This window comes from Cydia splendana, chromosome 7, assembly GCF_910591565.1.
Source record: "Cydia splendana chromosome 7, ilCydSple1.2, whole genome shotgun sequence".
NCBI lineage: Eukaryota > Metazoa > Arthropoda > Insecta > Lepidoptera > Tortricidae > Cydia > Cydia splendana.
This window is the reverse complement of record NC_085966.1, coordinates 2,835,569-2,856,742: the sequence shown is the minus strand read 5'-3', so window position 1 is coordinate 2,856,742 and position 21,174 is coordinate 2,835,569. Positions and strand designations below refer to the sequence as shown.

The following is a 21,174-nucleotide window of genomic DNA, read 5'->3' as shown; positions in this document are numbered from 1 at the left end:
ATGGTTACGCGCTCACGGCTAACTCGCTGCGTGCTCGCCTCGCTTCCTTGGCCTTTCGTGGCCCCGCTCTAACAAACACTATGGAGAACTGTCCTAGGACAATTTAGGTACACTAGGGGTTCTGGTTTCAAGTAAGAATAAAGAAAACATACAAACTCGTGTTCATACACTTTATTTTCACAAGATTGAGAACATCAACAAATCTCTTAAGAATTACATTAACGAAAGACTAAAGGGTAACCCCAGCTGCGTACGTTATTTATTTACAACAAGCTCTTTGGCTATACAAAAGAAAATATACACAGAAACCATATAAAAAATAATATACAATAAAATTGCGAACCGAACGGCGAAATAACGAATTTAAAATTATCAATAAAATTTCAACATTTAAAAATATTTTTAAAAATACATTGTACAGAAAGTGCAAGTAAATTCTAATGTGCATTTTTTACATTTTCGAATACTGACGTCGGTAAACGATTTATTGCTAAAATTTACAGAAAAAACTTATTCGCTTTAATATAAACAAGGAGAAATTGTGAAATATCTATTGAAAATACTGGATTTGTTGAAAAAATGTGTAAGTAATAAGTCAACTTAATCATAGACCGAGAGATACTGTCGAAAATTCTACCTGATTATTTATGAAAAGAACTCGGCAAAACGGAATGACATTTTAAGTTCCACACATGTCACTTTACTCAATTGAGCACCGTTTCGTTTTTTTTTTTAAATATGAGTCCATCAACTTCATTGTTCGTTTATTCCATCTCATTTGTCTTTTCTTTTCTGACAATGCGTTACGACTCCTATTTCGGATTAAATTCTGCGAAACTACTGAAAACAGACTACAAATTCTACATTTTCTATGTTAGCTATGTAACAAACAATGATACTAGCGTTAAAAAAAACGACCGCTCTAAAGCCTTTTGACCGCTACTACAACAGTGGCCAAACGGTAACTTTTTTACAGAAGCTTCTGTCAAACTAACTGTCAAACCATGTCATTTTGTACATGTGATCTTATATTGTCTATGACAACGTATCTAAGTATATATTTTGTGCTGAAAACATGATGACAAAAAATTACATGAAAAGTTTTTTTTTAAGACGGTTGCTCATACACTAGTATTCAAACTTCGGCTGAAAATGTAGTAGGTATTATTGTAAAACCGACAATTATCAAAAGTGTGATAACAAGCTTTTTAAAAAAATGCACAAATTACAAAATAATCTACGAATCGCTGATTAATCCTAATAGATGCATACGAAGTACTTTACATTTAAAAACGCCTCATAGTCCAGGAGCCGGTCTAGAAAATAGTTTCTCGTCTTAACTGGCTCTCGGACTATGCGGCGCGGAAGCGTTTAACTACCTAGAGTAGGCACAGAAGGGTTCAGTACATTTGGCTTATTAAGGGAAACCTTAGGAATATCACATCGACTATTATTAACCCTGGGATAGTCCTGTTAATATTACTCAGCGTGTGACCACAAAAAACCACATCTGGGTAGATTTTTTTATGGATATTATTAATTTACACACGTAGTGCATAATTATTTTCCATCGTTTTTTCACGGAAACGTACGAACGTGTCTTGCTATTTCAGTGAGTCTCGGTACAAAAAGTACTGAGGTCGACTGAAGTAGCATGACAAATACGAACGTTTCCGTGAAAATACGATGGAAAATAATTATGAACTACATCTGTACTATGTAAAAATAATTATAGATGACCTTGTGTTTTTTTATGTGGAAACATGCCCAGTAACATTAAAAAGATAAATTGAAGTTAGTTAAGAATGCACAAATGAGTACTATGTATTTTTCTTTCAATTTAAATTAAGTATTTAATATACTTGGTCAAGCAGATCTTGTCAGTAGAAAAAGGCGGCAAATTTGAAAAATGTAGGCGCGAAGGGATCTCGTCGCATAGAAAATTTGAATTTCGCGCCTTTTTCTACTGACAAGATTTGCTTGACCGTCTATAGGTACCCAAAATAGCACCCTTAACTATGTGAAACAATGGAATGTAACGTCAAAATTTAAATAAATAATTCAAAAATATCTAGTGAATTAAGTACCCAAGGGTAAGCGATTTACCACTAAAATATTTACCCTAGAATTACCCTACATATAGCATTGAGCTGAGATCTTGTACCTAATTATTTTACGTATACCTATTAAAATTTCCATAGTCTAATAAAACATGGTCTTCTATTCCCAGAGTGACACAGGCCTACGTCACAATAACATGGCCGCTATATATAGCGCTATCGCATATTATCATATAGCGCTGTCGCATGATGACGTAGGCTTGTGTCAGTTAGGTGACCTAGAAAAGACGGGAATGGAGTACCAGGCGGAGTATATTATTATACCATGAAAATTTCTAATCTATCGAGTTGTACGAACAAGGAAACTAATTTCAGTACTCCTAGTGTAAATTTAATTCGATACCGTGACGATCGTTCGCGTTTGCGTTATCTATTTTTGTATGGGATTTTGAACAGCGCGCTAAGCGGGACGTTTTGGAAACTCAAAATCCCATACTAAATGACACTTAACACAAACGCGTACGTCACGTCACCGAATGAAATTTACACTAGGTAGTGCCATTTGGTACCTTGTCACGGTGACAATAGCATGACGTCACTAGCTACTATCATATTGATTATCACTGTGACAAGGAGGTACAAAATGGTAGTGAAATTAATTGTTTTGACTATCAAACCTTGGTAATCGATGTTACCACAGGTTTTGTACAACTTACGAGTAATTTAGCTCTGTATGTGATGCATGTGAATATAGATGGAAGATAACAAGTCATTAAACACCGTAACACAGCAGAAATATCTCAACGCCAAATCTCAAAAACAAATCACCAACTGATACGTTTCTGGGGTCTTAGCCAAGATGACATCGACAAACGCTAAACGAAAAGAGAAAATCGGGATGACAGATGCTACGAAAAGTCACGTGACTATTTCCATATCGCCGCTGTACTTACTCAACCTCGTATCTGCAACACTCATTTGATGACAAAAACACCCGTATTCCGAATGAAAGAAAAGCGACATTTCCATGAAATGATTGTTGCAGGGTTGAGAAGTCTACGAGCGACGATATATTATTTAAAGGGCTACCCGAGGTTTTCATCGATTTTTGACAAGTTTTGAATCGTATCTCCTACTTTTGCACTTGAGTTAGAATTATAAGGCAAACGGTTGTCGGTTCTTCAATCTTTTATCCCCATTCTTGTCTACCGGGTTTTGAAAGAAATGAATTTTTATTTATTTATGATTTTTTTAAACATTGTCTAAAAAAAAACACTTTTCTCGTATCGAGATTGCTATGAAAGATAGGGGTCATCCATTAATTACATCACACGTTTAGGGGGCGGGAGGGGGTCAAGAAAATGTGACATGTTGTGACAAGGGGGAGGGGGGAGTCATAAACTTTGTGACGTCACTTTAAGTTCATCAGTAACCGAAAATGTATTTAAATTATTTTATACGCTAATTATCATTTAAATAACAAGGTTTTGAAACGATAATCATTTTTATTCGTTTAATTTTATTTCTCAATCAGTTTTGGGTTATAAAATTACTAATATTTCTTTTGTCAAAAATATTTTGATAAAATATTAAATAAATATTTGCCGATTTCGTTGAAGAAATGTGACGTCACACCAGGGGGGAGGGGTTTGCCAAATGTGACCAAGTGTGACAAGGAGGGGGGGAGGGGTAAAAAAACCAAGAAATTCGTGTGACGTAATTAATGGATGACCCCATATACGAAATCTACATATTTGGGTTCGTCTTTGACGTCTCTAAAACGTGTTAGGTTTTAATTTTAAACTAATTAACACAAAAGTGAAGGCCAAAAAACCAGTTTTTTGGCCTAGAATTGGTCAACTTTGATGCCAAATATCTCCAAGACAATCCAACTTTAAGTAAATATGGGATACTATATTGCTTAAAGCCGTTGTTCTTAATATGATAAGTTAATAACCTACAAAAAACAGAAAACTAAGGGATTCAGATCGAAGGTCATTGGGGCATGAGATCCCCTTAAGTTTCGATTAGCGCTTTCTATCAACGATTGTCACCTTGGCTAGGACCCCTGTCATCCCAATAGATTTTTACTATACGATTGGCATTTTGACTGTACTTTGCTCGTAAATCATAAGTTTTCGATTATTATACTGAGTGTACCCCTAGTGTACATTTCATTAGAAAGCGAGACGTGACGTACGCGTTTACGTTGTCATTTTGTATAGGGTTTGAGTTTCCAAAACGTCCCGCTTGGCGCGCTGTTCATAATCCCATACGAAAACAGACATAACGCAAATGCGAACGCTCCCAAAACCAACAGAGTTGAGAGTTGGGTCATTAGATAGGTATTTTTCTGTACTTCATTTCGTTCTATGGGCACCAAGCGGAGTTCCATTGCAGAACTGAGATATTGGTATTTTAGTCAAAATGTCTTCACCCTTATTACCTAAGCAATAGAGTCCACCGCCGGGCGAGCGCGGCAAATCATTCGTCGCGCTCGCCCGGCGGTGCGCGAACATCTACCCTGCAGCAATTAATTTACTTACTTGGACTCTATTGCCTTGGCAATAGGCGTGACGACATTTTGGCTAAAATACCAATATCTCAGTTCTGCAATGGAATTCCGCTAGGTGCCCATAGAACAAAATGAAGTACATAGAAATACCTATCTAATGACCTTACTCTCATTTCTGTTGGCGTGGGGTCCAGGCTCCATACAAAGTTGCCCATGGTCCTTTACACTAGGAGTTCACAAAACACTTTACCCAGATGTATTTGATGACTACACAGCTATTCGTCTGTAAGGATGATTTTACATTTGTCCAATATCTTGGTCCAATGTCTAACATCTCACTCTCTCACTAAGCAAAATGTGAGACGCAAGACACATTGGACAAAGATATTGTACAGGTGGAATACCATCCTAAGCTAAACTACTATTGCACGGTTATTAAGTGAAAACATCAACATTTTAACACATTCAGCGCCAAGAACCCGACTGTCGGGTGCACTGTTCGTAGCGACTACGCGCTCCATACGGCAAAGACGTGGCTACGCGCTACGAGCGTAACCCGTAGCGCTTAGTGACAATGACTGTGTTAAGGTTTGCGTCACATTTTGAAGTGTATGAAGAAACAGCTTTTTTCCTATATATTACTCAAAATCGGTATTCACACGGTATAAGTTAACTTTGGTTGTATTAAAAATGCAACCTATCATGTGACATTATAGTACATTCCGATACAAGTGCGAAAAGTAGGAATTACGTTTTCGCACGTGTATTGTACAACATTTTACAATACATATGGCTCTAAATTTTCGACATATGCACGTATTGTGCCAATTACCGCACTAGGGCGGTAAAGTAGCACCATATGTACCGTAAAAAGTCTCGTTGTACATCTATGTCACTTTATACCAATAGGCAAAATACGCAAACAATGAAAATATTACAGCCGCAAAATTGACAGTTGAAATAGATGGCGCTACAAGTGGCCGATTGACAACCTAGTTAACGCATAGCAAAGACATATGTAACTTCGTATAAGACGAATAAAGTCTAAGGAAAAACGTGCCTCGGAATTCAAGTAAAAGTCATTCTCGAATAGATGCCGCACACACCTTTAGCCTATCCTCGGCTAGATGGCGTGACGACACCGTTTCATATTTAACAATTTTAACACATAGATATCAGTGAATGAACATGGATCAAAATGATATAAAACTAATAAAATCATTTATCCATATATATACATTTTTTGATAACTTTATACGTTTTCATTTTGAGTTTTAGTCGTGTGTCGATAGATGGCAGTAAATTTACAGTGACTACAAAATTTACAATGACAGGACCCCTCTATACTATCTATTCTTTTTGCGCATAGTAAGGTGCCGGGTAGCGCTATCTATCTCAGCTGTCAAATTTACTGCTACAATAGTTGCGTCTCAGTTTTCTTTTATACTCTTTGTAGCCATGTTTCAAACCTTGACCGGAGGTCCCAGGACAGTTTGACAACAATATCTGTCAATATTGAACATTTTGACAACCAAGATATTTACAGTAAAGTCAATAACAGTTACTCTGTTACAAAATTCGAATCAACACCAATAACCAGAAAGAGACCTAACATTAGATTCGTATATCTCCGTCCCTTTCCAAACACGAATTCGTATTTTCATACAAAAATCACGTGGGATCCATATTTAGTCTAAAAATGTTTGTCGCTAATTGTATGAAATTGCTATTGAACAAAAATTTGAACTATTGGATATGTCATAAATTAGGACTATACATTTTTATCTAATAATTCCTCTAATCAATATAATTTAAGTATCTTCAAATTGACAGATAAAATTCATGTATAATTTAGATAATTATATTTATAAAAGAAACTCATTGCAACTGCAAAGAAACTTTCATTTCACAATGACATTTTTTTATTAAACGAAAAATAAATTACAATTACAGAAAATACCAACAATTGGGTAACATAATCCAGATAAATTATTAAACAATACTTCCACACTTCCCGTTGGTCAAAGACAGATTACCCCCTAAACCCCCAAGCGATGACCCTCTGCCTAGAGTCCCATGGCTGAACCCATTCCCTTCATAACCATTCATGTACTGATTATTTTGCAAACCGATCAGAAGTTCCACTAGAGCGTTGGCCGCGCTCTGAGCGTTAAGCAACTCAAAGATTATACAGTTGCATTCAGGCTCGGGATTTTTCAAGTTGCTCTTGTTTGAGGAGTTGGAGCTGGTGTTGGAGGAGTTGTCGGAGGGTTGGGGAGGGTTGGGGTGGAGGGGGCAGAGGAGCTGGAGGTTCTTGGGGTAGTGGGGGGGCACGCCGGAGAGGTGGTTGGCGGCCGCGCGCGCGTAGAACACGCACGTGTGGCCGTCCGCGTCGGGGTAGTTCGGGTTGCCGTTGTGCTGGAAGAGAATAAGTGGTCTAATAATTTTTAGATATAGTGAGCATATAATTAAATTATAATTACGTATAGTAGGTACATATGTAGTGTATAATTTTTTACCATCATATTTTCACGGAAACGCACGCACGTCTCACGTCAGTTTCAGTACAAAAAGAACTGAGGTTGACTGAAGTGAAACAGCATGACAAATACGAATGTTTCCGAGAAAATACGATGACAAAGGATTATGAACTACATCTGTCGTATTCATGGTCTAGTTAAAATTGATGCATGAAATAGTACGTTCAGCCATTCTTTGGTATAGAAAATTGTAGTGAGAAAGTAGAACTTGTAGTTAAGTTGGGAATTGGGAGATTAAATGACACTTTACTTTTATTTCATGTTAATACTTTGGAAAACCATTGTAGTCATTATATAATTTAATGATGTTTACAATTGTAATTTGGTATTATTAGTCAGAGACAAGTAAACTTCACTCTGCCCTATTATGGGTTACTTTACGCCAGTCGGGTAACACCCAACGAGATACAATTACAAATGTAATCAAAATGTGGAAACAGAATTAAAGAATTAAGACAGATTTCGCTCTAATATTTGCGTACGAGGGGCGTTCAAAATATTCTCGGTATTGATATCTTACAACCTCTTCTTAAATTTCTTTCGTTACTGGCCGCTAAGGTTTATTCATTGACATTAAAAAAAAATATAATTGGAACCGAGATGTTCTTTTGTTTTTCTGCAATTGCTGAACAAACATGAACATCATGTGCGAATTGACAATGTTAACTAAATTAGAACATCAATGCGTCATAAGATTCTCGACAAAACAGGGTAAAAATCAAAAAACCATAAAAGAGGAAATGGATTGTGTTTACCGTGAGTCTGCTCCTTCTCTATCTACCATTCAAAAGTGGTCAAGCGAATTTAAACGTGGAAGGGAGAGTATTGAAGATGACCCTAGACCTGGTCGGCCTGTAGTAGCTACTTCACAAGAAAATATTGATAAAGTGGAAAAACTTATATTGGAAGATGGTCGAGTGAAGGTAAAATCTATAGCTCAAGTAACCAATCTTTCTATTGGTATCGTACATGATATTATCCATGACCATCTTAATATGTCAAAAGTAAGTGCAAGATGGGTTCCGCGAATGCTGACTCGGCTTCAAAAAGACATGCGTGTAGCGTGTTGTTCCGATGTTATTGACCTGTGCGGTGAAAATCCTAATGAGGTGCTGCAAAGAATAGTTACTGGAGATGAAACCTGGGTTCATCATTATGACCCAGAGAGTAAACAAGAGTCCATGCAGTGGCACATTAAGGGTTCAGCTCATCCCAAAAAGTTCAAGGTCGTCCCTTCAGCTGGCAAGGTCATGGCCACGATATTTTGGGATTGTGAAGGAATATTACTAATCGATTATAAAGAAAAAGGTGTAAATATCACACGACAGTACTACGCTAACATTCTACGTCAATTAAAGGATGCAATCAAAGAAAAGAGGCGAGGAAAGTTAACCAAAGGTGTTCTGCTTCTGTGTGACAACGCCCCCGTCCATACTGCTCATATTGCCAAGGCAGCTATTGTTGAATGTGGGTTTGAAACTGTTACTCACCCACCGTATAGTCCGGACTTAGCCCCCAGCGACTTCTTTTTGTTCCCCAATCTTAAAAAGGATCTGCGTGGAATTTTTTTTTCTGACGATGAAGCATTGAAGGCTGCAGTGGAGGAGCATTTTTACACCAAAGATAAAAAATATTTTTATGAGGGATTAAAAAAAAAAATTGATCGATCTTTTAAGGGGATTAACATAGGGGGGGAGTATATTGAAAAATAAAAATATCAAACTTTTCGTACTTTTTTGTTTTCATTCTCATACCGAGAATATTTTGAACACCCCTCGTATGTTAAAAGTGTACTATTAACTTTTTTTCGAAAACCCATCAACTTTTGGGTTACTTCCACTCAGGATCACGAGGACTATCGATTTAAAAAGAAAAAAAATGTGTTCCAAAAAAATGACAGTTTTGTAACGCATTTTGACATACATTTTGTATGGACCATTACAAAACTGACACCCAAAATTTGTATGAAAAACTGGGGACACTTTTTTCTTTGCCTCATTCAATAGTACTCGTGATTCTGAGACTAAATAACCCAAAAGTTGATAGTAGAATAGTATTTTTCTCAAAAGTGGACGGCAAAGTCGACTTTGCCGTTTAAAAAATACGTCACGAAGCGCGTAGTTTATGGTCAGTCAAAAATTAAAAAGTTAAAAACATTGCCGTCTCGATTTTGGGACTGCAATGTTGCATACAAATTTCATTATTTGTCGAGTTCCAAACTTTTTAAATGTTGAAATTGTCATATCAAATGAAAGCATAGGCCCATTAAACAGCCAAACAGATGATTAGTACCGCGACTATTTAGCTGTCTCAAATAGGTTGGCGTATTTTCGGCAGAAAAATACACTTCTATTTTTTTATTAAAAAAATAAAAAGGCGGCAAAGCAAATTTTTTCAATTGTTTCTACTTTTTTCTGTGAAAATATATACGTAAGAACGTTGCTTTTGTAAAATATTTCTTCGTTTTTTCGTCAAAAAGATACTGCGTGTATGCACAAATTCTTTTTTGGGGAATAGACTAAAGACTTGTCTTGACAACTATAAGGTAGGGTTTTAAAGGTGCGTGCACCACCCTTTAAATGACAAATAAAAGTACGGGAGTAGAAAAAAAAGTAAATGGTACCACTTTTTCTGAACCATTACCATTTACCCCCAATGTATTTTCCCTCGTATCAACTTACCCATATCAGCAGTTGTGCAGCGGGCAGCTGCCCCGCGGCGGCCGCGGCGCGCAGCGCTAAGGCGCGCTCGGCGGGCGTGGGCGCGCGCGGCGCCGGCACGGCCAGCATGCGCGCGAGGGAGGAGATGGCGCCGCGCGACGACGCCGTGAGCAGCGACTCCACTCCGGTCGGGACTTCGGTGGACGACAGGAACGCTCGCCGCTCGTATTTTAGACGGATCCACCTGAAACGAATGACAATGTTAGAAACAATGTTCCGGGTCATTTGTTACGGGTTCTTGAGGTATGAAAGACAACCAACTATCCCCAGGCGTGGCCCACTCCGCGATTTCGTCGCCTGTAGCACAGGTAGCTAAAAGTACATCCGTTCCACACCAATTTTGGTGGCTAGCCATCAGCCGCGCGTGGCGCTGTCGCCACCTATAGTGTAAATCATGGTATAATAATATACTCCGCCTGGTACTCCATTCCGAGATTCGCGTATGACCTAACTGACACGCGCCTACGTCATCATGCTGTTTACAGGTTCTCAAACTTTGAAATGTGGGAGAATTTTAACCAACGGTGAAAATTATTTTAACGACATTAATTTTAAGTTATTCATGTAGAAACATAGTAAAATAAAACAAATCTAATGTATTAAATTAAACTTTATTTATCTATACAAGACAAACGTTTAAAAAACTAATTCACAGTTACACATTAATTACCAAGCTTACGACGTGAAAAGTTTGGAAAACACTGCAACTGCTGACACTGAGCGAGAAGGAAATAACAATTAACACGCGTTCGACAAGGATGACGGTCAGGGCATGAAGTTATCTAGATCCGAATTGTCAAATGTGCACAGCGCTATCCTGTGTTGCCAGTAGTATAAACAGAATTACCCGAAAGTCTGAAATTTCTTTCGTGAATCGGAAGATATTGCTAACGAGTAATTAAAAATGACGTGTTATTGTAAAATTTAAGCTAAAATACATATAAATGAAAATTATAAAGAAATATTTTAACTTATTAACCATAGGTATAATGTACCCATGTAACATGTTATGTTGAATTAAAGTGGCAATGTTATTGTGACGTAGGCCCGTGTCACTCTGGGAATGGAAGACCATGTTTTATTAGACCATAGTGTAAATAACATTATTTGCGGTATTTGACACATTATGACTGACGTATATAGAGATGTAACTAACGCAAATCGATTGTCACAGCAAGCGATTACGATTGGATGGCACGTAGACTGAGGTATCGAATTGTGACGTATAAAATGAATTTTTATTTGAGATTTAAATAAAGCTAGAATTATATGGTTTTCCCGCAAGCTACCGGTCGTTCGGTGTATTTAATACACCGACCGAGTAGGTCGCACCCATTGTCAAAATTGAAACTAACTGGGGATCTATTTTAAAGTTTATTTATGTTATTTCTGTGTCAAATTTGTTGTCTGTGAAGTGATGATAAATATATCCATATTTACAGTTAATTATCCACCTTTTCCTTATTTTTATTAAAAGAAAAATGAAAAATTCATATCGATTTACTTTAAGACGACTACCGATTCATAACGGTGGTGTCCGGCCAACCCTAAAATTAAAAAAAAAGACGTAGAACGTAAACGTTCGCAGTGCAGTTGTTTTCCTTTGTGATTTCGATGTGCAAAACATTTTACGTAGTATTGCTGTTGTGAGTGACAGACGTCAAATACCGCAAATAATGTTATTTACACTATAGCGACCATATCTGTCCTGAACCACTACCACCAGTTTTGACATTGACAGATACGCTCGCGTCTAAGTAACTTACTTTCTATGCATCTCGCTCGTACTAGCATATTAGTGCAAGCGAGATGTATAGTAAGTAATTTACGTAGACGCGAGCGTATCTGTCAATGTCAAAACTGGTGGTAGCCGTACTGATCGTAACAGACGCGTTTGGTTAGAAAGTGAGTCGTCTGTACCTAGTACTAGGTATTATTTATTCTGTGCTATCACGTTTGTATAAATTTAATTAAAAAATAATGTTGTAAGATACAAATTAACGGATGAGAAACTTGAGTCTAATTATCTTAATCCAAGTTTTGTTAGGCGCCGGGGGGGATTTTCTACGATATCTGGAACCCTGCCTATCCAGTTGCCACCGGCTAGCGACGTAAAATAAACTCGGAATAGTTCTCGGTTCAATCGTTATATGATATCAAATTGTAACCCGGAACTTGAATGAAGTGTTCATGTCTAAAATTAGGAATAAAAAAAACAGGAATTAGGAATTTTAAACTACCTACTCAAGCAGTATTTGTCCCTAAGGATAGTATTCCATCTGTATAATATCTTGGTCCAATGTGTGTTGCGTCTCACATTTTGCTTAATGAGAGACTGAGACGCAGTGAAACAAGTTGAATACACCTAAGTAAGACTTACAAAAATCCTTAAATAATAATGATTTTAACGGAACGGGCCTCGTCAAACCAATATAGCATAAACAGCATTTTATATTTGTGGACTTAATATCATTGGTCAAACAACTAACCCGCGTACTTTTCCTACTTACCCCTAAAATTTTTGAATTTGAATGAAACATCATATAAACTAGAGATTCACCGGATATTCGGTTACTATCCGGTATCCGGCCTATCAGGCCATCATTTTACTATCCGACCGGATACCGGATAGTAACATTGCTTGATTTCGGAGTAAACAAATTGGATCTAAGAAACAGTCACGGTCATAATCGTACCCGCTACCCGAACTATTATTTTAAAACAATTGAAACATTCCACTCACTTGCACGCGCACTCATTTCGAACCCAGAAATGAGTCCGCGCGAAAGTTAACTACGAAACAGGTCAAAACCTGCACAATACGCACCTGAAAAACCGAAATGTAGGTATAGTTCCGCCGGCCGAATATTCGGCGGCCTGATACCGAATATTCGGCCGATGGCCAGGCCGAATATCCGGTATCCGGCCAAACAACAATCCGTTGCATCTCTATTTAAAACTAAGTAGCATTAAACACAAATAGTACTATTACCTTTCTTTCTCTTCCCGACTAGATGACGCGATAGGCTTAATGTGCCCTCGTAGGTCCGCCTCCCAAATGTTATTGGCCAACGAGTTACCCATAGACACCATGACACTCACGTGACCCAGTCTGCAAATGGAAAAACACAATATAATGTATTATGTTCCCCAAAAAACGATAACCCGTTAAGGATAGTATTCCATGTGCCCATTATCTTAGTCCAATGTGTATTTGCGTCTCATATTTTGCTTAATGAGAGATTGTGCGTGTATACGTGCCCCCAGGGTAAACGTATACAATACAATACTCTTTTCACCACACCAACTGGTAAAGGCTCTCTTGATTGTTTAAAAACCGATAGCAAAATTGCATTTTATTCACATGTGAGGCAAAGTAATCAAATGCAATTTTTGAGTTGTTTTCTTATGTTTGCTGGTTGAATTGCCTTTGAATGATTTGAATGAATTGATCATTTTGAATGATAAATATTTAATAACATTCATTTGGATTTGATTTTGTTTGATATATTACATTTAATATTTGCTCCGGGTTGTTGTGGTGAAAAATTTTGTGCTTCACTCGGGGGCAAATTTTGTTTAACCCTCGTGCTTTGAAACCCTCACAACGCTCAAGATTCCATTTTTCGAACCACTCGCTATTTTTAATCTTTGGAATCTTTAGCTTGCTCGGGTATCAATATTAGCACGAGTGGTTAAACAACAACTTTGCCCCCTTGTAAAACAAATAACTATTATTGCACACCTCACATTACAGTATACTTAAGTGTTAGAGGTTAATGGATATGATAAAGTACTCACGGCCACTCGTCGAGGTCTAGTGAACGCACGCGTGAGATGTGCGAGCCGAGATTTCGGTGTATGCCGGAGCACTCGATGCATATTAACACTCCCAGGTTCAAGCTCGCCCAGTCAGGATCTAGAAACGATAATTCATTAGACTCACCTAACACACACCAACACACTAAACGCCTGTGCACACAGGATGCGTGTGCGTAGACGTGCACGTGCGCGTTGTAATATACAGTTCTTTATGAGAGACGGCACACCGCTTGCGTGACGTGTGCGTGCGCGGCTCATACATTCACGCACACGCAGTCGGTGTGCTCTGGCCTTAAATGAATCGCCTCGCGTGGCAACTGAGGTATCTGAAGATACTCCGCTTCACAGAACGAACTTTCGGTGACTATTTTCTCGTGAGGCAGTTCTGCCTCTTCAAAAAGTTAGCAAAAAATAAATATAAACAATGTGTTAGTGTGAAGGTTTTAATTCTAAATTCTGTCGTGTTAAACCGAAACCTTCTATGTTATTACATGCTGCTGACTTAATTAAAAAAAGTACAGTCAAACGTAATGGGTGCACACATCATACTCAAAAATATGTCCCATAGCTCTTATGTCAGCGCATTAAGAGATATGGGACATATTTTTGAGTAAGTTGTATGCACCCATATTTTTACATTTGACTGTACATTGATGTCAGTATTTTTTTTAACCATACTTCGATACTAATTGGTCATTTTTGTCTCATATTACAGCTAGACCTCCATTGGCTGACATTACATTATGTGATTCCCATTATGCGATATTATAGCTTTTTATAAACGGCCCCGTCGTCCTGTATGGATATGATGGTCGTTCTTGTCTATGTGACAGCGTGATAAAACGGTGTCCGTCACTTTCTATAACACCGTGTTAAAAAGTTACAGTTATTTTATCACGTGGATAAAGATGGATAAAGCCATCCATAATACGCCGGCTGGGTCGTTACTGGCATGACAAAAGTAAATTAACCCAATGGTTCTACAGAGTAAAAGGCACGTACCGTTGGCCCCACAGTCTGCGCACTTGTCATTGCCATGCACCCGCCGAATGTAGTACGTGGCGCGAACATCGCCTGTTGAGTTGGCGCCCGTTGGCGCTGGTAGTCGAGACGTCTGTAACAATCACATTATTATTTAGCATTTATTTATTTTTAAACTGAAAACAGACACAACTACGGTATATTATACGTTATACGACGCCACGGGAAACGTTGTCTCTCTTTCGGCCAAACCATACGTGTCCTAGAGTTGTAAACGATGTCCTGGAGCCATTTATCACAATATTATAAATGTAAAATATCAAATATTTGTTGCTAATTCAATCAAAAATTTTATAAAGGAATATTGGGTACTCAATATTACTAGTACAAGTCGATGGCCCAATATTACAGGGTTCTATGTTACATTTTCAAGATACTTAGTTGAAATTCGACTTAACCCTTTACCGCATGGATTTTTTATTCTCCCCGAATTAAATATATGTTATAAAACACTATAAATGTAACATAAAAAAAATTGTGAAAAAAATCTATATTCGACCCAATTAAAAATAATAGTAAATAACAATTTGTTCCAAATTTGGAACTTTATGTATTAGTGGATAACCAGAGCCCGATTATTTAACTGGTCAAATTTGGAACTGTATGCAATATATGTATGGAAATGTAAGTTTAAAAAAAATCACTTACAATTTCAAAAACTATTTATTATTTTTATACTTATTTTTGGTAAGGTTTAGGCTATGGTAGCCACTTACCACCATACGGAACGTATACTTGTTTGTCTTTGATGTAAGTAGTAAAATAATTTGATCGTTATAGGTTATCTGTAGCTACCAGCTGTCACCGGTTATCTACAGATTATTATAAAATAGCAATGCGGCTAACATACCTAACTTAATAAAAATAAAATAAAGAAGTAGCTTGCCTGAGTGCATAAGGTTCCATATTTGCCAAACTGATAAAAAAATCACTAATGCATAATGTTCCATATTAGTCCAATCTTTCTAGCTTGTAACGCATAGTGTTCCATTTCAGGAACAAACTTTCACGACATCATTCATAGTAATTTGAATATAAATGCTTACATGTTTTACCGTAAAATCTCGCGGCATATATTTTTCTAATACTCAACGCTGAAAAATTATTTATTGCACTAAATATAACAACGAAAAGATAATTACAAAGTAGTCAATCACACTTGCAAGTAAAATTGCCGGACGTCGGTGGAAAAGATAACGTCATATGGACCACAAACTAGTTAGAAGCTGCATCAAGTACAAGAAAACGTTCAGTAGTATTCATAGTTTCTACCTCTTACAAGTTCAGTAAAACAAATGACGCTTATATCAATCCAAGAGGATAATATCATTACGTTCCGAATTTGGACCCATATGCGGTAAAGGGTTAATGTCACTATGACAATGTTCAAATTTCAGTTCGATAAAAGTGACGTGTGAAAGTCAACACCGACATTGGCAAATCCACCCTGTGCAAAATTGCAGGGAGTAAGCCAGAAAAAAAAAAAAAAAAAAAGTGAAACATAGAACCCTGTAATATTGGGCCAGCGAAGTATGTCCTCGCAACGAAGTTCGATAATATGTATACGCCCGTCTTGTACGTCTACTGATATCGATAGATTCGCCATCGTACTTTATTTACTGCATATCACTACAGTTTATAAAACAAAGTCCCCCGCCGCGTCGGTCTGTTTGTGTGTTTGTTTGTATGTTCGCGTTTAACTCAAAAACTACTGAACGTATTTTCGTGCGGTTTTCACCTATCAATAAAGTCATTCTTGAGGAAGGTTTAGGTGTATAATTTGTTAATCCGTGCGAAACCGGGGCGGGCGGGTCGCTAGTTTGCTATGTAACTACATATATGTACTGTGCAACAGTGTTTATTACTTACAAATTGGGAAACTATACCATCTCGACAGAAGTACTGAACTTACCCTTCCTTGTAAAGAAGCCAGTATCTGTGCCTCTACGGCGCACACCCACGCATCACGCTCAGCAGCCGCGGCCGCGCCACTAGCGCCACCTACTTCCCAGCGCCATCTCTTGCCGTCCAGCGACACTATTGTGAACTCGCATGATGCGCCGCCGTCGGCATCTGGTGGAGGAACATTAATTTATTATCTCGATTCCTAGCACTCCAAAATTTAAAAAACCTCTAATTTTCAGGTTTTGAAATTTTCATAGAAGTATTTGTTACAACAAGGTCGTACGCGGAGATATTTCTTCTGCTGAAACGATACCGTGAATCGTGAGATGGTGACAGTGAAGTAGTGCTCTATAAAAACCGAAATAAATGTCATATGCTAAAAAAAAGTGACCAAGGCCTCCTGTGCCCAGGGCTGGAATCAAACTAGCATCCTCTGCTATCGCGGCAGGCACCTAAGCCCCTTGTTCACCCAAGCCACAGCGGCATCGGTCGATTTTTTTACTGAGGGCTTGTGGCACCTCTGGCCATGCTCTAATAATCGAAAAAATATTCGTAGATCCAGTTGCTGTTATCATTTTAATTTCAAATTAATAGATATCCTGGTCACGGCACCAAAATGTAAGAACACGACTTTATTAAACTTTGACCCAAAATGAGACCTCACCATCATCCCCATCCTTTTTCACGCCGCTACTCTTCATCCGCCTATGTCGTTTCTTGACATGGGGCGTATCTTTATCACCGTTAGCCTCAGCCTCTGACGCGAGAGATTGCCGCGACGACGCGGGTTCTTTCAGCGTGTCGAACGCTGACATCAACGCTTTGTCTGTCACGCGGACTGGCTTGTCTTTGTATCCTGCAAATAAACAAATAAAGTTTAGCTGCAAATTCTAAGGTTCAAATACATGAGGTGGGCTCGTTCCACCGTATTTCTTAGAACTTGTGTATGAAATATCTTTGGGTCTATGAAAACAACGTGAGAAAGCTGAAACAATCCCTATAAGTCAATCCTTAATTATCCTTCTTAATTGGAATGTCAGAGGCTTTCGTAACTAGTGCCTACTGCCTACGGAGTTTCTTAGCATAAGATTGCTGCTCTCAGCTCCCTTAGTGAGCCGCTATACTTATAATATAAAAGTTAGGAAGCTATACTTAGATTTTTAGAATTAGAAAGCCTAGCGGGTTTTTGGCAGTGAATGTGTTAAAGACTCACCAAGACTAAGCCCCCCGATGCTATCATGCAGATCCAGACTGCTGTACCCGTTGTAGCCTGGCACTGTTGTGATGATGGACTTCGAGCCTCTGGGCTTCTGTCCGGGCACCTTCACTGTCACGTATTGTAGTGAGATCTCTTTGCCGTTTACATCCTCCATGTAATCCTGGAAAATAAAAGACTGACATTAGAACCTACGAAATTTGGAAATCGTCCTCATCAAATAATGTAAACTTCTCTTCAAAATGTATCTATTTACGTTGTTCAAGAGTGTTGTAAATATAGTAATGTTTGTCGTAAATATAGCTTGACAAAGCTATACTTTTCGATCAAATGGATCATCGTCTCTCACCAATTATCAAAAATTAGATTTAGACCAATGTTTGGTAAATAAACACAGTTTTGTCAAGCCTGGCAATAGTGGCAATATTTAAAATGGTAGGCAATGTTGAGAAAGCTCACGGCATTTAACGTGTCAAACTCGTTAGGAATCACAAAAACTACTAAAAGTTCAGTTTTCCAATCAAAAGATACTGAGTATTTTTATGATTATGGTGTGAGTATGATTTTCATACTTGTTTAATGTAAAAGCAAAATGTTAATAACCAACAGAAGTAGAACCATCAAAACTTGTTTTTGTACATCACTAAGACATATCTTCGATTGCTTTCCAACGTAATCCTACACAACGTTTGTATAACATATACGTGTTACTATACTATATACACACTATCATATATCTAATTTTCTCAAGCACGAAACAATAACACAATTCAAATTCAGTGTAAACTACGTCGTACTACAGTTAGTATACCACAATAATATTATTAATAATAGTTCTGTTTTGATCATAACTCGACCGTAATTGCCTTGCACAACACAGGAACAAGTTGCATAGGATATGGAGATGTTTATGTTAAAGGAAGGTAAACTACAAAATGTATGTCACGACTTGGTAATAAATTATCGAGAAAATAGAAGTTTACTAATATGGACAAGATACATGGTGACAGTTTTCTTATACACGGTGGCTAAAAAATAACTGCATTCCCGTTGCCAGGGAGGTTATGGGATTATACTGAGCAACTTTTACTATGAGACCAACCCCGAAATCGCGACTGTCGCTACTGACGAAAAATGTACTGCTAGTGCTAACACAATTTACAACTAATATTATAAGATTTATAAGCAGAAGGAGTTGAAAGTAGAGTCCCGGTGAATCCGGTTGTATTAGCTGAAAATTGTTGCGCATTAGAGTTTTCGTGCGTTGCGACATCTATTGTCAACTAGCAGTAGGTACTGATAAATTCCACTACATGACGCTCTATGTTGACTAAGAAATAACTCGCGTTTTGGTAAGAAAACTGATGCATGGAGTTACCATTCCTTCTTTACTTATATTTCTGTATGGATGGATTGATGGCAAAGTAGACTAGTATGCTAATTCAGTTTTTAAAATATATTATTTATTAATAGTTTTTTTGTCGATGTGGGAATGCTGTTACGCATCGTCCCCCTGGCCCTGAGGTGGGCCCATTATGGGGGGTATGTGGGACTCTCACCTCCCAGCTCTTTTCAATTGTGAAAAGAGGGGAGGACCCTACCCACTAAACCCACGGCGTTTCCCACAATATGCCGTTTGGGGAGGCGTCCTGGGATCGCGAACATTCTACCACGAATTATGAATAGTAGTAGTAATAGTAATAGCCTTTATTTCATGCGTTTTTGTTATTTTTACACTTTCATATGAATAGTACTCACATGTAAACTAGGATGATAAGTCAACCTCCCATCATCGCACAGCGTCACATATTTCTTCTTCCACTCCTTGTTGAGGGCCTTACTACTCTTCTTATACAAATACCCCTGTTTCAAGGGTATCGCCCGACCGGACCCTAGCTCTCCGTTCTTTAGTCGGTCGTCTCCTTTCTTTGACGGTGTGAATAGGTTCGATCTTCTTCGTGATTTTCTTGAGGTGGTAGGTGTGGACGATGGTGTTGGGAGGTCTTTGTCTTTCACTTGGAGGTTGTCTGTGAAGAAATGAATCACAATTTAATTTTTTATTATATAGAAGAGAGTTAAATATTGACTATAAAATTTGTGTCTAGGACAAAAACTTGATGAGCGCAACGACTGATTTTTATACCGTATCGGTGGAAAATAAGCATACAGCCCACTTGATGGTAAGCGGTTACGGCAGTGTATGGACACATAACTTTTGGGATGTCGAATGTGCTTTACCGGAGACTTATAGAATGAGGAAGAGTGAAATTGAGGAAGGGAGGGAGAGAGTGAGGGAGTATAAAAGGGATAATGAGGGAATGAGGGAGAGAGTTAGGGAATGATGGAGAAAAAGGAAGAAACAAGGCGTGAGAGACGGATGGCGAGATATTGAGGAAGAAGGAGGGAGGAAGAGAGGTGGGAAAGACAAGGAATATAGCAGATTTTCACAAAGGGTAATGAGGGGTCAAACATACCTAAGCAGTGCGGCTGTGTAAACTTCACATTATTATTCTCAGTCGCAATAGACACGAGGCCAGAGCTCGACCCGTGGCTCCCAAGTGAATTGCCCCACCGCGAAGACGTATCTGACCCATTAGTACTGTGGATCTCCACCACATGGGTCGACGAGATGCCGCTGCTGTTTGAGGAGGCGTCGAACGACGAGGCGCCTCGGTGGAGGTGGTGCGATGAGGCAGAGAGGGTGTGGTGGCCTCGCGGGAGTGAGTCCTGGAGAATTAAAGAGTGGTTAGTTTTATTTGACGTAATACGCTGCCAAAATGGGACCTTAAGGAGCAGGAAGAATTCATGAAAACACACATAGAATTTGTATATGAGTTTGACTTCCACTCTTCCCCCCCCCCCCCCTCTCTTACCCTCTAAGCCTAAAAGTATAATACTTTAATGAATTTAATTCACAGACTTCACGTGTCAGCATCTCAAATAGTGGATCAGACTACACGTCAAAGTATCTAGTTAGCATTCTCTAATAACATAACGAAAAGAGATTCGTCTCTATATGTAAATAGAACAACTAGACTGCGACAGATACTGTTGGACGCGAATTGGAGCGATAATTATACATATCTCTAAAAAGTATTTCAGGGTGGCAGAGGGCCTACCGCGTTCGACGTGTTGCCTCCCTGTCACACTTACGTACAAATTAACAAGTGCGACAGAGAGGCAACACGTCGAACGTGGTTCGCGGTAGGCTCTCAGATACTTTTGGCGCGTTGTTTCACCCCCTACTATTGATGCTAACTGTACAACACAGCCTTACATGTAATGCCTGCACACACTTGACCATTTGTATAAATATTCGTCATATTCTTAAGGCCAGGCCACACCGAATGTATAG

At 38.4% G+C, this 21,174-nt stretch overlaps 1 protein-coding gene across 4 annotated transcripts in view; it reads right to left on the bottom strand.

The window, feature by feature from the left end:
* Positions 1 to 5,940: 5,940 nt before the first annotated feature.
* Positions 5,941 to 21,174, bottom strand: part of LOC134791986 (centaurin-gamma-1A) — a 478,516-nt gene continuing 463,282 nt past the window's right edge. For 2 of the 4 annotated variants that reach the window (XM_063763090.1, XM_063763092.1), the window contains 10 exons: positions 20,294 to 20,546; positions 19,578 to 19,846; positions 17,817 to 17,982; positions 17,268 to 17,459; positions 16,611 to 16,771; positions 14,660 to 14,771; positions 13,637 to 13,754; positions 12,828 to 12,947; positions 9,797 to 10,019; positions 5,941 to 6,993 (listed from right to left, as the gene is read on the bottom strand). In XM_063763090.1, coding sequence (XP_063619160.1) covers positions 6,568 to 6,993; positions 9,797 to 10,019; positions 12,828 to 12,947; positions 13,637 to 13,754; positions 14,660 to 14,771; positions 16,611 to 16,771; positions 17,268 to 17,459; positions 17,817 to 17,982; positions 19,578 to 19,846; positions 20,294 to 20,546 — 2,040 coding nt within the window. In that variant the 3' untranslated portion in view covers positions 5,941 to 6,567. The remainder of the gene's footprint in view (positions 6,994 to 9,796; positions 10,020 to 12,827; positions 12,948 to 13,636; positions 13,755 to 14,659; positions 14,772 to 16,610; positions 16,772 to 17,267; positions 17,460 to 17,816; positions 17,983 to 19,577; positions 19,847 to 20,293; positions 20,547 to 21,174) is intronic. The other 2 variants (XM_063763089.1, XM_063763091.1) reach the window with 1 other exon arrangement.